Source organism: Strongylocentrotus purpuratus, unplaced genomic scaffold (assembly GCF_000002235.5).
Source record: "Strongylocentrotus purpuratus isolate Spur 01 unplaced genomic scaffold, Spur_5.0 spur5_scaffold_1, whole genome shotgun sequence".
Taxonomy (NCBI): Eukaryota; Metazoa; Echinodermata; class Echinoidea; order Camarodonta; family Strongylocentrotidae; genus Strongylocentrotus; species Strongylocentrotus purpuratus.
In genome coordinates, this window is record NW_022145594.1 from 23,285,955 (window position 1) to 23,298,662 (window position 12,708).

General features: G+C 33.6%; 2 protein-coding genes across 2 annotated transcripts in view; both read left to right on the plus strand.

Annotated features, from left to right (window-relative positions):
• LOC579734 (low-density lipoprotein receptor-related protein 1B) overlaps positions 1 to 4,359 on the plus strand; it is a 50,252-nt gene extending 45,893 nt beyond the window's left edge. The window contains exon 24 of the mRNA XM_030977831.1: positions 1,808 to 4,359. Coding sequence (XP_030833691.1) covers positions 1,808 to 1,926 — 119 coding nt within the window. The 3' untranslated portion in view covers positions 1,927 to 4,359. The remainder of the gene's footprint in view (positions 1 to 1,807) is intronic.
• Positions 4,360 to 11,883: 7,524 nt separating this feature from the next.
• Positions 11,884 to 12,321, plus strand: LOC115921287. The gene has a single exon (XM_030978619.1). It carries the CDS (start codon positions 11,884 to 11,886, stop codon positions 12,319 to 12,321), a length of 438 nt encoding a protein of 145 aa, XP_030834479.1.
• The last annotated feature ends 387 nt before the right edge of the window (positions 12,322 to 12,708 follow it).

The following is a 12,708-nucleotide window of genomic DNA, read 5'->3' on the forward strand; positions in this document are numbered from 1 at the left end:
TTTTATTATTTAAAAAAATAAAATTAAAAAAATTATGCCCGGCATGGCTGACCTAAAAAAGGTGACCTTACCCTTCGATCATACCCGATTTAACAAGTTACAGAGTATAGGTATTTAGGTACTGCTATCTCAAAGTCACTTGATTGCCCAAAGAACAGTGTAGAAATTTTAAAAAAGGAAACCAGAGACTATACTTTGTTAGGGTAATGACAAACTTAAAGTAAGTTGATAGAACTATTTTCTAAGTCCCTAATTCAGAGTGTCCTAACCTTCAACCTAATTTGCTATTATGCAAACGCCACAATTGCTGCCAAGAAACTGCTCGAGCGTCCCAGAAAGGCAACAAAACGTATCACAGGAGCTGATCTACCATCCATACAAGATCTGTACCAGAAAGATGCCCTTTCTAAAATAAAACAAATAATGCATGACCCCTTACACCCACTGAATGAGCACTTCAATTTATAACAGATCTGGAATACGCCTGTGCACAGCGCAAACCCAACGTGTACGTTTCCGAAGATCCTTTATCCCCGACTCCATTCATCTGTTCAATTCTAAAGCAAAACGTTGACTACTATCAACTTACCATGTCAATGTATTAATATAAATGTCAAACATATGCCATGAACCGTGCATCAAACTATCAGTTACCAATTAAGCCAGTAACTATTTGACATCAATAAAGTTAACAATAATAATGATGCTAAATATATTACTCATTGCGGATAAAGTATCGAAAATAATAACGCTAGTGATATTCGTTTGCCGCTGCAGCACTTCGTCATGTGATAACATATAATGTGGGCAAGCGTGTTTTATACTCTACGGGTGGATCGACGGTCAACTAATTCGATCAATAATTAGAACAATAACGAAAAAAGGCCTATTGGCCGAAGCACACGGGTGCTCAACCAATCAACAGGCCGCTTGCTCGGCTCGCCTGCCGGGCGGGAACAATAGCGTGCTCAATTTATACCTTGGCTTACTCATTTATTACCTCCTTTAATATTTATATTTATCATTTGTGTATGTTTATCACTGTCCTGTAATATCATTATTTATATGTTTGTTTTGTATTACATTGTAACAAGTGGAAACCAAATTTCACGATATGGATAATAAATCATTATACTTATACTCTACAAACATATGAAAGTTATAATTTATCGTAACTTGACAATAAATAGTAGCTTACAATTAATGTAATGTTACATGAACACATTGATACAACGTATGGTATGTGACGTAGTGCCAGGCACCATTCCCATTTGTTTTAACACACATGATTGATAAAATGTTCAATTTTTCGAAATGTATAATTCAGGGCCCAGTCTTATAAAGAGTTTCGATTGATTTGAATCAATCACAACTCCTTATAAGCGCTTTATAAGTAACGTTTTTATTATTAGTAGTATTATAATTCAGGCCGTAGGAGGGTCTTTTCCTTTTTATCGGACCTAAACAAATGTGCTATCCATAATATATTGTGAGTAGTGCCCCAAAGGAGAATTCACTTCAGAGAAAGACAGAAATAATTGTTGAGATGTCCACAACTACAAGTATGTCACGTTCCACTGATTAAATTGCCAGTTTCAGATTGGCATAGATTTAATGATGGCATATTTCAAACATTCGTTACTCTCTCTCTCTCTCTCTCTTTTCTTCCTTTTCTCTCTCTCTCTCTCTCTCTCTCTCACTCTCTTTCTTTCCTTTTCTCTCTCCCTCCCTTCCTCCCATTCTCCCTCCCTCCCTCTCTCTCCCTCTCTCCCTCCCTCCCTCTCTCTCGCCCATCTTCTACCTGCAGGTGAATGTGGTCCAAGGCTGTTCACCTGCAACGATGGCGAGTGTTTCACTTACCAATATAGGTGTGACTTATGGCCTGACTGTTCAGGAGGAGAGGATGAAGTGGACTGCAGTCCGTAATTCATCAGTCGAATCGACCTGGGGGTCAATGCTGACAAGAAGCTAATGAATCTTGTTCCCTGCATTACTGAGATATCCCCTCCTCCCCCCCCCCCCCCCCAGCAAAAAAAACTTGTAATAGTAATTAATGAGGAGGCAAAAAGTAAAAATCGTCATGATTTCTTTATCAATAACATTTCAATTTGGTTTTTAAGGAATACATTCACCACGCTTATAATTGAAAGCTCTAGAAAACTTGACTCACTTTATTCTTTAATGTATTCAAGAAATTCAGCTTAGTATACACTTACAGGTATTGATTTTTTTTTGTGTAGATAGTACTCATAAGTTTCTGATGTTGTTGAGAGAAGGGAGTTTTATATTTGTGTATAGTTTGGGCTTTTTTATTAGGCCTTAGCATGTTTACGCATTTTGAACTACAAGATGTACAGCTGTAGCGTTCAAAGCCCCACAGACTATAAGAATTAAGATTGTAAGTTGGATTCAAAATGAAATGTGCCTTCTCCTAAATGGAAACACTACTATTATGAGACAGATATGTTTTCATCTCGAGGCAAAAATATCGGCATAATTAGAGGTAAAGTGAAGTTTAAAAGAAGTGTTTTGGTTTTGATTGTTGATACTTTCATCTCTATTTGATTTCATTGTAAGGTCATGCAAGCTGTATTAAGGGAAGTCTTTTTTTTCATTAAAAGAGTGGAGTATGCATCTTTCCATTTCATCAGGGCCCTGTTTCATAACACTTGATATCAATAACAAGTTACAAGCTACTGTTATAAGCTACTGAAATCATGGCATCTGATTGGCTTAGAGCAAACTTGATATCAATAACAAGTTACAAGCTACTATTATAAGCTACTGAAATCATGGCATCTGATTGGCTGAGAGCAAATTTGTCATAGAAATTTAGCATTTGTTATAGCTAACAAGTTTTATGAAACGGGCCCCTGGTGTGTTTGTATTTTGAATTTTGGGGGTCCAGACTTCAATTTGGGGCGCCCACGTCATGTGCCCAGGGCACCTGTTATTGTAAAGCCTTGCCTTAACCCTTTCAGTGGCTTGGCTCACTACATTTTGATTCAGAACCCTGACAAATATATATCATATGCCTGAGTAGAAAGAGCAAAGATTTCTGCATACACTGCATCCATTGTTTGGCACGACTATATTGCGTTTGATGCCAGAAATTTTAGATATGAAAGTAATCTTTAAAATCCTCAAACTGAAGACAATTTGAAAGGTTCTGAAACCTTATTTTTCTCTCTTATCCTCAAGCGAGGTTTTTATTTCCATAATAGTAATAAAAATATGTACATTAATAACTCAATGATTGAGTAAAACATAACATAGGCTAAAAATTAAAGTATATTCAACAATTCTTCCAGCTTAGTATTATTTTCTTTGCTAACACATTCATATCTTAAAAATAATCTTAGCAACGACTTGAATTAAAAAAACAAAGTATGTGGGTAGTAAACAGAACCATTAACAATCTTCTTAACGTAACATTTATAAATTGCATATTGCGTATAATTTAAAATAATATTCAGAAGTGAATATTTCTTGTTTCCAATATCCTTACCTACAACTATTATCTTCTGGTCTATTTGTATTTCTATTTGGTATAGATTAAATATAATATTACATATTATTTCCCAAAACAAAGTCACATCCTTGCAATATAACATAAAATGAAAAGTTGAGTCAACTTATCCACAAGAGTTGCATAAATAATTATTAACAATTTGCCATTTATATAAGTTTTCTTTTGAGGCAATAAACCTATGAATCATCTTGAATTTAAATTGTTTAACTGCATTATTACGAATTTGCTTTAATTTAAATAAAAATACATCCTTCCAAACAAAGTCATTATCCAAATCTAAAATGAGATTCCAAAAGTAAATGATATTTGGTTCTTTTGAGTTTTTACATATTAACAAACGATAGTTATCTTTCACTTTCAATCAAAATAGGCACTGTATTCTAAACTTTTCGGCAAAGTCTGTACAAATAAATTTTAATATAGTTCTTATAAACGTTATATTATATTAGAACAATGTATTTTATAGTCATTTAATTGGTGATGGGTGATACCTTTGTTTATCATAAACATTTTGAAAAAATAATATGTACATTTTATTACAAAGCCTGTATACCTGGGGTATAGTCAAACCTGTCTATAAAGACCACCCAAGGGAATTGTAATAAAAAAGGTAGCTACCATATGTAGCATACTTCAGGCCATTATAGATAGGCTCTTAACCCCAAGATTACCCCCCAAAGAACTCAGTCTACGTAAACTGGATTTGACTTCTGGTGAGCTTTATTCTTTAGAAGTCGTAGTAACAATTCAATCTGTATAACATAAATAACAGGAATACATATAGACATTTAGCACATGTAAATAAATACTTGTGTATTGCACTTAAATTTCTCTGCTTGTGTTTTCATTTATACCTAGTAAGAATGAACTAAGTCTGCAAATCATCTGCATAATATATTGCCACTGAATAATTACTTTAGTGCCTGCATGATGTGTCCTTTCACATACTAATGTAACTGTCATAATAAATGACTTATGTAATCAATCTCGATAGCTACGTACTTTAAGTAAGTAAAGTAAAGTTGATTTAATCATAAAATGAAACATGAACATACAAATGAGTAACATAGTAAACATAGTACGGTAATGGACACCCTTAGAAGGAAATTGCTTGTGGTGGGGCCTTAAAAAAAAAAAAAAAAAAAAAAAAACTACACATAAATTATACAGTTTAAAAACTTTAAAATAACATGATACAAACACAAAAGCACGCTCACACATTATACATACACACATACATTCAAAATATCCTCCTCTGCTCAAACTTGTTTACATAAATTATTAAACAATAACTGTATACATCGTACTTTAAATCGAGATAGAGTTGTACTTTCCTTAATATCATTACTCAAATTATTTCATTTCTTAATGCCATTTAAATAGAAAGAATTTTGTGCATTTGTCGTACGAACTTTAAATAAATGTAAATGATTTTTCTGACAAGTAGAATACGAGTGAATATCACTATTAATAACAAAGTTTATATTAGGAATTTCTGGCAATAGGCGATTTTGAAATTTAAACATAAATATGCGAGTATTAAATTGAATCAATTCAAAAATTGGGACTACGTGTGTTTTAACAAAAAGTGGCCGTGATGGGGCTAAATAATCAGATTTAGTAATAATACGCACGGCTCGTTTCTGTAACAAATAAATCTTATCTATATATGATGCATAAGTATTTCCCCAAATAATATTACAATAATTTACATGTGGAAAAATCATACTATTATACAACATAAGCAAAATATTTGATGGTAAAACATGCTTTAGCTTTGACAAAACTCCAATACTTCGAGATAATTTCAACGAAATGCAATCAATATGAGGTTTCCAATTAAGTAATTCATCAATTATAATACCAAGAAACTGAACACATTCTTTCCTTTTTATAATATTTACATCAATTTGTATAGGCAATAAATCACTAGGGATATTCCGATTTCGAGAATGAAATATTACATAATTTGTTTTATCATAATTGAGAAATAATTTATTACATTTGAACCAATTATCCAATTTTATCAATTCATTATTCTTAATATCAACTAAAGTAAATACACTACTATGTGATGTAATAACGGAAGTATCATCTGCAAAGAGTGTAAAATTTAATACATTTGAAGATTGTTTAATATCATTTATATAAATTAAAAACAAAAGGGGTCCTAGAACTGATCCTTGAGGAACACCACATATTACATCCCTTTTAGTCGAACAGACACCGTCAACCACCACATACTGCTTTCTATCACTCAAATAGTTTTCAATTAATTTCAATGGAAGGCCGCGAATACCATAATAATTTAATTTGTTGAGCAGTATGTGGTGGTCAATGGTGTCGAACGCTTTTGACAAATCCATAAACACACCCAATGAATAATTACCCTTATCCATATTCTTAATTACATAATCTGTTAAATGAAGTGCTCCCAAACATGTAGAATAAGTCTTCCTAAATCCAAATTGCTCATTTATCAATAAATTGTTTTTAACCCAAAAATCATAAATTCTTTTTTGCAGGATTTTTTCAAATAATTTTTAAAAAATTTTGATAAAAGAGCAATTGGTCTATAATTTTGTATATTTTCTTTTTCATTTTTCTTATAAATGGGTATAATTTTAGCTAATTTCAAACTGTCGGGGAATACTCCAGAAGAAATTGATTTATTAAATATATTACATAATGGATCAACAATAAAGTGTATACATTCTTTTACTACTCTGGGAGAAATACCATCTGGGCCACTTGCTTTATATGGTTTCAATGTTTTACTAAGTTCAATTATTTCAAATACTGTATTAGGTTTTAAAAACAATGTAAAATCATTATGATTTTTTTAAATAATCATTAAATGAAGTATCTACAACAGGAATGCCACGAGCTAGATTACTCCCTACATTAACAAAGTATGAATTGAAACATTCAACAATCTCTTTTCTATTATTGTAACTAATATTTTCAAAATACATATTACATGGCAAATCATTCTTCTTGCTCTTTCCTAGTAATACATTAACTTGTGACCATGTTTTCTTGCAATCATGTTTATACTTAGCAAACATTTTATAATAGTACTGTTTCTTAGCTGTTCGTAATAAAGAAGTTAATTTATTTTTATATATAGTATACTTAGTTCTATTATTATCATTACGTTGTTTCAAGAACTGTTGATGTAATTTTTGTTTCTTTCGTACTGATAGTAAAAGTCCTTTACTCATCCATAGTTGCTTGAATTTGCACTACTTTTTCTTTTCAAAAATGGGTAACAATGGAAAACAATCATCGTACAATAATGAGAATTTACATATAAATTCATTATAACAATAATTCACATTATCAACATTATACATATTTGACCAATCTATTTTTTTCAACTCATTCTTCAATCGAGATATCCCGTCTTTTGTAATTTTTCTTTTCTTCATCCCAATAAACAAAATCACGTGAAAATCACGTCAATATCAAGGTATCGACTTGAGGAGAGTTACGTTCTTCAAACACCGGACATTTACGTAAATGTGTTAATACGTTTATTGCACTAGGTCACTTAAAACACACGTACACTAAATCACGCAATTGTCACTGCAATATCACCATTATAATAACGTGATTATCCCTACCTTGGAGACCATGGTTTGGAAACCTAATACTCCCGTATTTTTTGGTTATGAAATTACATCTTCATAAACGAAATTATCGCGTCACAGAAACACGTGAAGCGTTAGTGATAGTTTTAGTCAAAATACCTGCGTGAAATTCACGTGAATATTACGTCGAAGAGGAAATATATTACTGTAACCCGCGTTCAACCCAATAATTAACAATAAATAAACCAAAATAATGACGTTCTCATCCCGTTTCTGAACATCGTGTTTTGGATCTTCCATAATTACGTCCAGGCGCGCCGGAAGCAGTTTGGGATTAGAGGGGGTGGGGGGGGTCGGGGGTGGTTGCAAACATCCCAGAGGAGAAAGCTAGTTGCAACTGGTCCAGTTGATGAACCAGTTAATGCCAACTGGTAACCCCGGAAATTGAAATGGGCTAAATGATCCAGTTGGTCCAGACCAGTTAGAATTCAACTGGTCTAGCTGAGCCATTAGAACCATTCGGTAAAACTTCCAACCAGTTGAACGGCAACAAACACTTCAATACTGGTACGTCTGTATTTCCAATGTAAAGGCATTGGTGATAAGTAGACTTACATAACTTAATTAATCGAAATTTGTCATTATACTTGTATTTTATTGAAATTATTTTTGGTTCTAGTTAATGTTTTCCTTATTCATGTTTAATTAAATGTAATTTATACGAAGTAGCGAAATGTCCTAATAACTGGTAATTTATATTTGTAGAATTTTCGAAATGAATTGCATATAACTAAATCATCAGTAATTAAGAAATATGCTGTAAATTCGGATAAACTGTTTAAAAAACATAGATCTGCACGCACCCCATATTCAATATGCAAATTAATTTGTGTCAGCTGGTTCAACTGGAAACATGCCAACAGTCAGCCCGCAGTCATCAACTGGTGCAACTGGAAATATGCACATAGACCGGTTATCAACTGGTGCAATGAAAAGATGCCAACAGTCAGTTATCAACTGGTGAAAATAGAAATATGCCAACAGACACGGGATTATCACCACGGAACTTAAATGGTAACTGTGAAACCATCAAGACACCCAGAAATAACTCATTTTTCACACTTGGAAATCACGGAATACCCAGCTTAGATTAATAATTCTTTTGAGTCACGAGATCATCACCGCGGAACTGCTGGCAACTTTGACTATCATTTACATAGGTGTTTTAAGACACCTAATAATTACTATATTTTCACACCTAAATATCACGAATTCACAGCTTAGATTAGTAATCATTTTTAGCTACGTGATCATCACCAATAAAGTTATGGTAACTTTGAAACCATTTAAAAAGGTGTTTTAAGACACCTAATAATTACTAATGTTTCACACCTAAAAGTCACTTATGCCCAGCTTAGATTAATAATCCGTTTGAGTCACGAGATCATCACCGCGGAACTGCTGGCAACTTTGACTACCATTTAAAAAGGTGTTTTAAGACACCTAATAATTACTAATTTTTCACACCTAAAAGTCACTTATGCCCAGCTTAGATTAATAATCCGTTTGAGTCACGAGATCATCACCGCGGAACTGCTGGCAACTTTGACTACCATTTAAATAAGTGTTTTAAGACACCTAATAATTACCAATTTTTCACACCTAAATATCACGGATACACAGCTTAGATTAGAAATCAGTTTTAGCTACGTGATCATAACCAAGAAAGTTATGGTAACTTTGAAACCATTTAAAGAGGTGTGTAAGACACCTCAGAATTACTAATTTAATATAACCAGAGATTCACGGACAGAACAATAAGACGATTAGCCGGTGTAAGTAACGTGATTATTACCATCAACCTGGATAACCTGTGAAACCAATCGATTAAGGTGCTTACAAGACCGAATAATTACTTATTTATCACCACCATCGGTTAACGGACAAAAAACTCATTGCTTGGTCAAGTGGTTATTTGGTCATAAACACGTGATTTACAGAGGTAAGTGGAATCACGTTACTCCAGTCGCGTGATAAATTGGTGGTTTTTAGGTTAGATGAAAACGTGAACAGGAGTACCTTTTTTTTTTAAATGAAAGCACGTGTCGATAACGTTTAAATTTAGTTCAAAGGGAACCATACTTTAAAATCACTTAAAATACACTCCCAAAAGAGGTTACTTTTTAGTGTTTTTTTTATTGGGATACTAGCAAATTCAGAACGATATGTCTATACTGATTATCTTTATTATTTTTACAAACATTAATACAATACACTGGAAAATGGTCAGAAAAGTCGGAGTATAACAAACCTGAATGTACATTATCATTTAAAGTATTTGTAAAAATGTTATCAATAAGTGTTGCAGTTTTTGTAGATACTCGAGTAGGTTTCGAAATTAGTGGAAGCATATAAAATGAAAGCATTTTTTCTAAAAAATCATTTGTTTTATCATGAGAAGCACAATTTAATAAATCAATATTGAAGTCGCCCATAATATATATTTCTTTTCGTTCACTATCCAATAATTCTAAAACAGAGTTCATCTTTTCTATAAAACATGGTATATCAGAGCTTGGTGGGCGATAAATACAAGTAATTACAATAGGTTTTTTTAAAGGTTCATTTGTTTCAATTGATACAATTTCATAATCAGGTGTAATGCATGTCAAATCATTGCGAATTTTATACTGGATATTGTGCTTAACATAAATTGCAACGCCCCCACCGTTTTTATTGTCTCTACATTGTTGTATCAAGGAATACCCCTGCATAGAATATATATCAAGATCAAGATTTGGGTGATACCATGTCTCAGAAACAGCAATAATATCAAAATCAAATTTCACTGAACTGAGTAGTAACTGAAAATCATCAAAATTCTTTTTTAAACTTCTTGCATTTATATGTATTAAAGACAAAGATGGTGTACATAAGCTATATTTCTTTCCAAAATCTTCACAAAACATTTAATCACATTTGAGTTGAGTTACATCATAATCATTATCCAAAAATGGTGTTTCACTGAATTTGAGTTCTTTATTCATAACAAATGGATTTATTTTCTAATTTTGGAGTATTTTGATTCAATTGAAAGAAACTGAATACATTCCAATAAAAATCATTGTCACTAAGAAAATGATTAAAAGGTAATATACTTGAAATACATTGCGTACAGATGAATGATTGAGCAGAGGATAAAAAATCAGCACAGTTCACACACTTCATACACACAAACACAAACACACAAACAAGTTACAATCACAAAAATCACAAAATCACAAATTAAATCCGCTATTAGGGAATACTGAGTTCAATAATATAAGTTCAAAGTAAAAATGTCTATTGAGAGGGTCGGGAACCTCCCAGGGAAATATTATAGTTCTGTCATCTTACTTTCTCTTTCTCTCTCTAGCTGTCTATCAGTCTATGTGAGTTTTTCTTCACGTTCTATTCGTAAAGAATCTCTTTCGAATTAGACGAATAAGGATTTTAAATACTTGTAACACACTTGCTATATTTGTTCTCAACAACTCTAACCGGATTAAAATAATGGCTTTCTTTCCTAAGCATCAGTTAAACACACTTGTTCAATACTTTACAACCAAAGGGACAAAACTAAATCCCTAGACCTTCTATAGTCTATACAAGCAGGGTTTTATATTGCTAATTGAACTCAATTCATAAAATAAATGTTTATAATACTGTGTTACATATTCAATACCAAAACTCAACCTCACCTTGTAATATTTAAACAAGCAAGACTAGAACTGATTATTTTCTAATTCATGAAAAAGAACTAGATTCAACTTGACCTCAGAAAAGTACTCATAAATTCTTTATCAAGAGAACAATCATTTTATATAACTCTTGCTTGAAATATTTGCTATATATTTTGTCCTGACATTTTAGCATTTGCTAATAATTAAACACGGCATTTATGACTGTATTATCTAAATGATCATGCCATTGCTTTTCTATGTCGTGTTAACTATCATTAATCTATACCGTTCAATTAACCATGTTACTAATGTAAATTAAACTGGTTAAATTTCATCTGATAGTTATACTTTGAGCAAACTCACTTCTTTTGCAGGAACTCAGGTTTAAAGGAAAACATTCCTCGTGTCTTCTGCATACATAGATATTCTTACATCTTGGTCTGTCGTTATATCACTCATCGTTATGTTATATAAAAGAGGACTTATAAGACACTCCCTTGTGGTAACCCGTTATGCGTTTTATAAGTTCTAGATGTTGCATCGCCAATTCGTACTTGAAAAGTTCGTGCTGTTAGATCATTTTTTATATACCTTAACATGTTTCATTCTATTCCATTTTTTGCTAATTTAAAAACCAGTCCCTTTATCCAAACGGTATCGAACACTTTCGCGTCATCCAAGAAAACTGCTATTGCGTGTTCGTTACAGTTTATGCTCTCTTGAAAGTCGTTTTCTAAATTATTGTCCGTAACACTACGACCTTTACTAAATCCACTTAGAAAGTGGGTAACAATTCATGCTTTTTAACATACCATTGCAGTCTTTCATTTATAATTCGTTCGACAAAGAGAGACCACATGACCAATACGGAAGTGCAATCTTTGCCCGTAATGGTCTTGCTGTGGAAAAATCCTACCTATCAGACAGCAATAACATTGAAGTCCTTTCTATTGGCCTAATGGGAATCACCATAAGCTCCGTGTACAATCCACCCCTTTAGCCTTTCGACCTGCCCGGCAGAGCTACTGACGACAGGATGAATGTGGTCATTGGTGATTTCAACAGCCACAGCACTACCTGGGGATATAGAGAAATGAACGAAGATGGTGAACTAGTTGAGACATGGGCAGATGCTAACCAGCTGTCCCTCATTCATGACGCTAAGCTCCCTGCCTCTTTCAACAGTCCAAGGTGGAGACGTGGCCACAACCCTGACCGGATATTTACATCTACCAGGATTGCTATCCAGTGCGAGAAAGTCGTTCTCGACCCTATCCCTCACTCTCAGCACCGACCGATAGCGCTTAATGCAGTCATTACTCCACGAGGAGTACCCTTCCGACGTCGTTTAAACCTGAGGAAGGCAAACTGGGAAAAGTTCGCTAAGGACTTTTACTCCTACATCAAGGACCTACCTGCCACTTCAAAACTACGACACCTTTGTAGAGTTGATGAAGAAATTCTCAATGCGTAACATCCGCCAAGGATGTCGCATAAGCTAAATTCAAGGCTTGACGGACCACTCCAAGGTGAAATATGAAGACTTCATCGAACACAACGATGGACCCCTTTAGTGCATGAAGAGACACTAGAATCTGGAGAAAATTTGACCAAGGAAATTGATTAATCTAGAAGGAGGAAGTGGCAGGAATTCATAAAATCCACTAACATGACGCATGGCAGCAGGAAAGCATGGAAAACGATCCGGATACTGGGCAACGACTATACAAAGGCCCAACCAAGATCTCAAGTCACTGCCAACCAAGTTGCCCACCAACTCCTAGTCAATGACCGGGAAAATCCTGACTATCACCCCCAGAATAGCCGGACTCCCTAAGGTCCCAGACGCTCCAATCTCTCA

Bases quoted from the DNA above. Each gene is read 5' to 3' on its own strand.
- LOC115921287 (XM_030978619.1), top strand. From the start codon at position 11,884: ATGAATGTGGTCATTGGTGATTTCAACAGCCACAGCACTACCTGGGGA.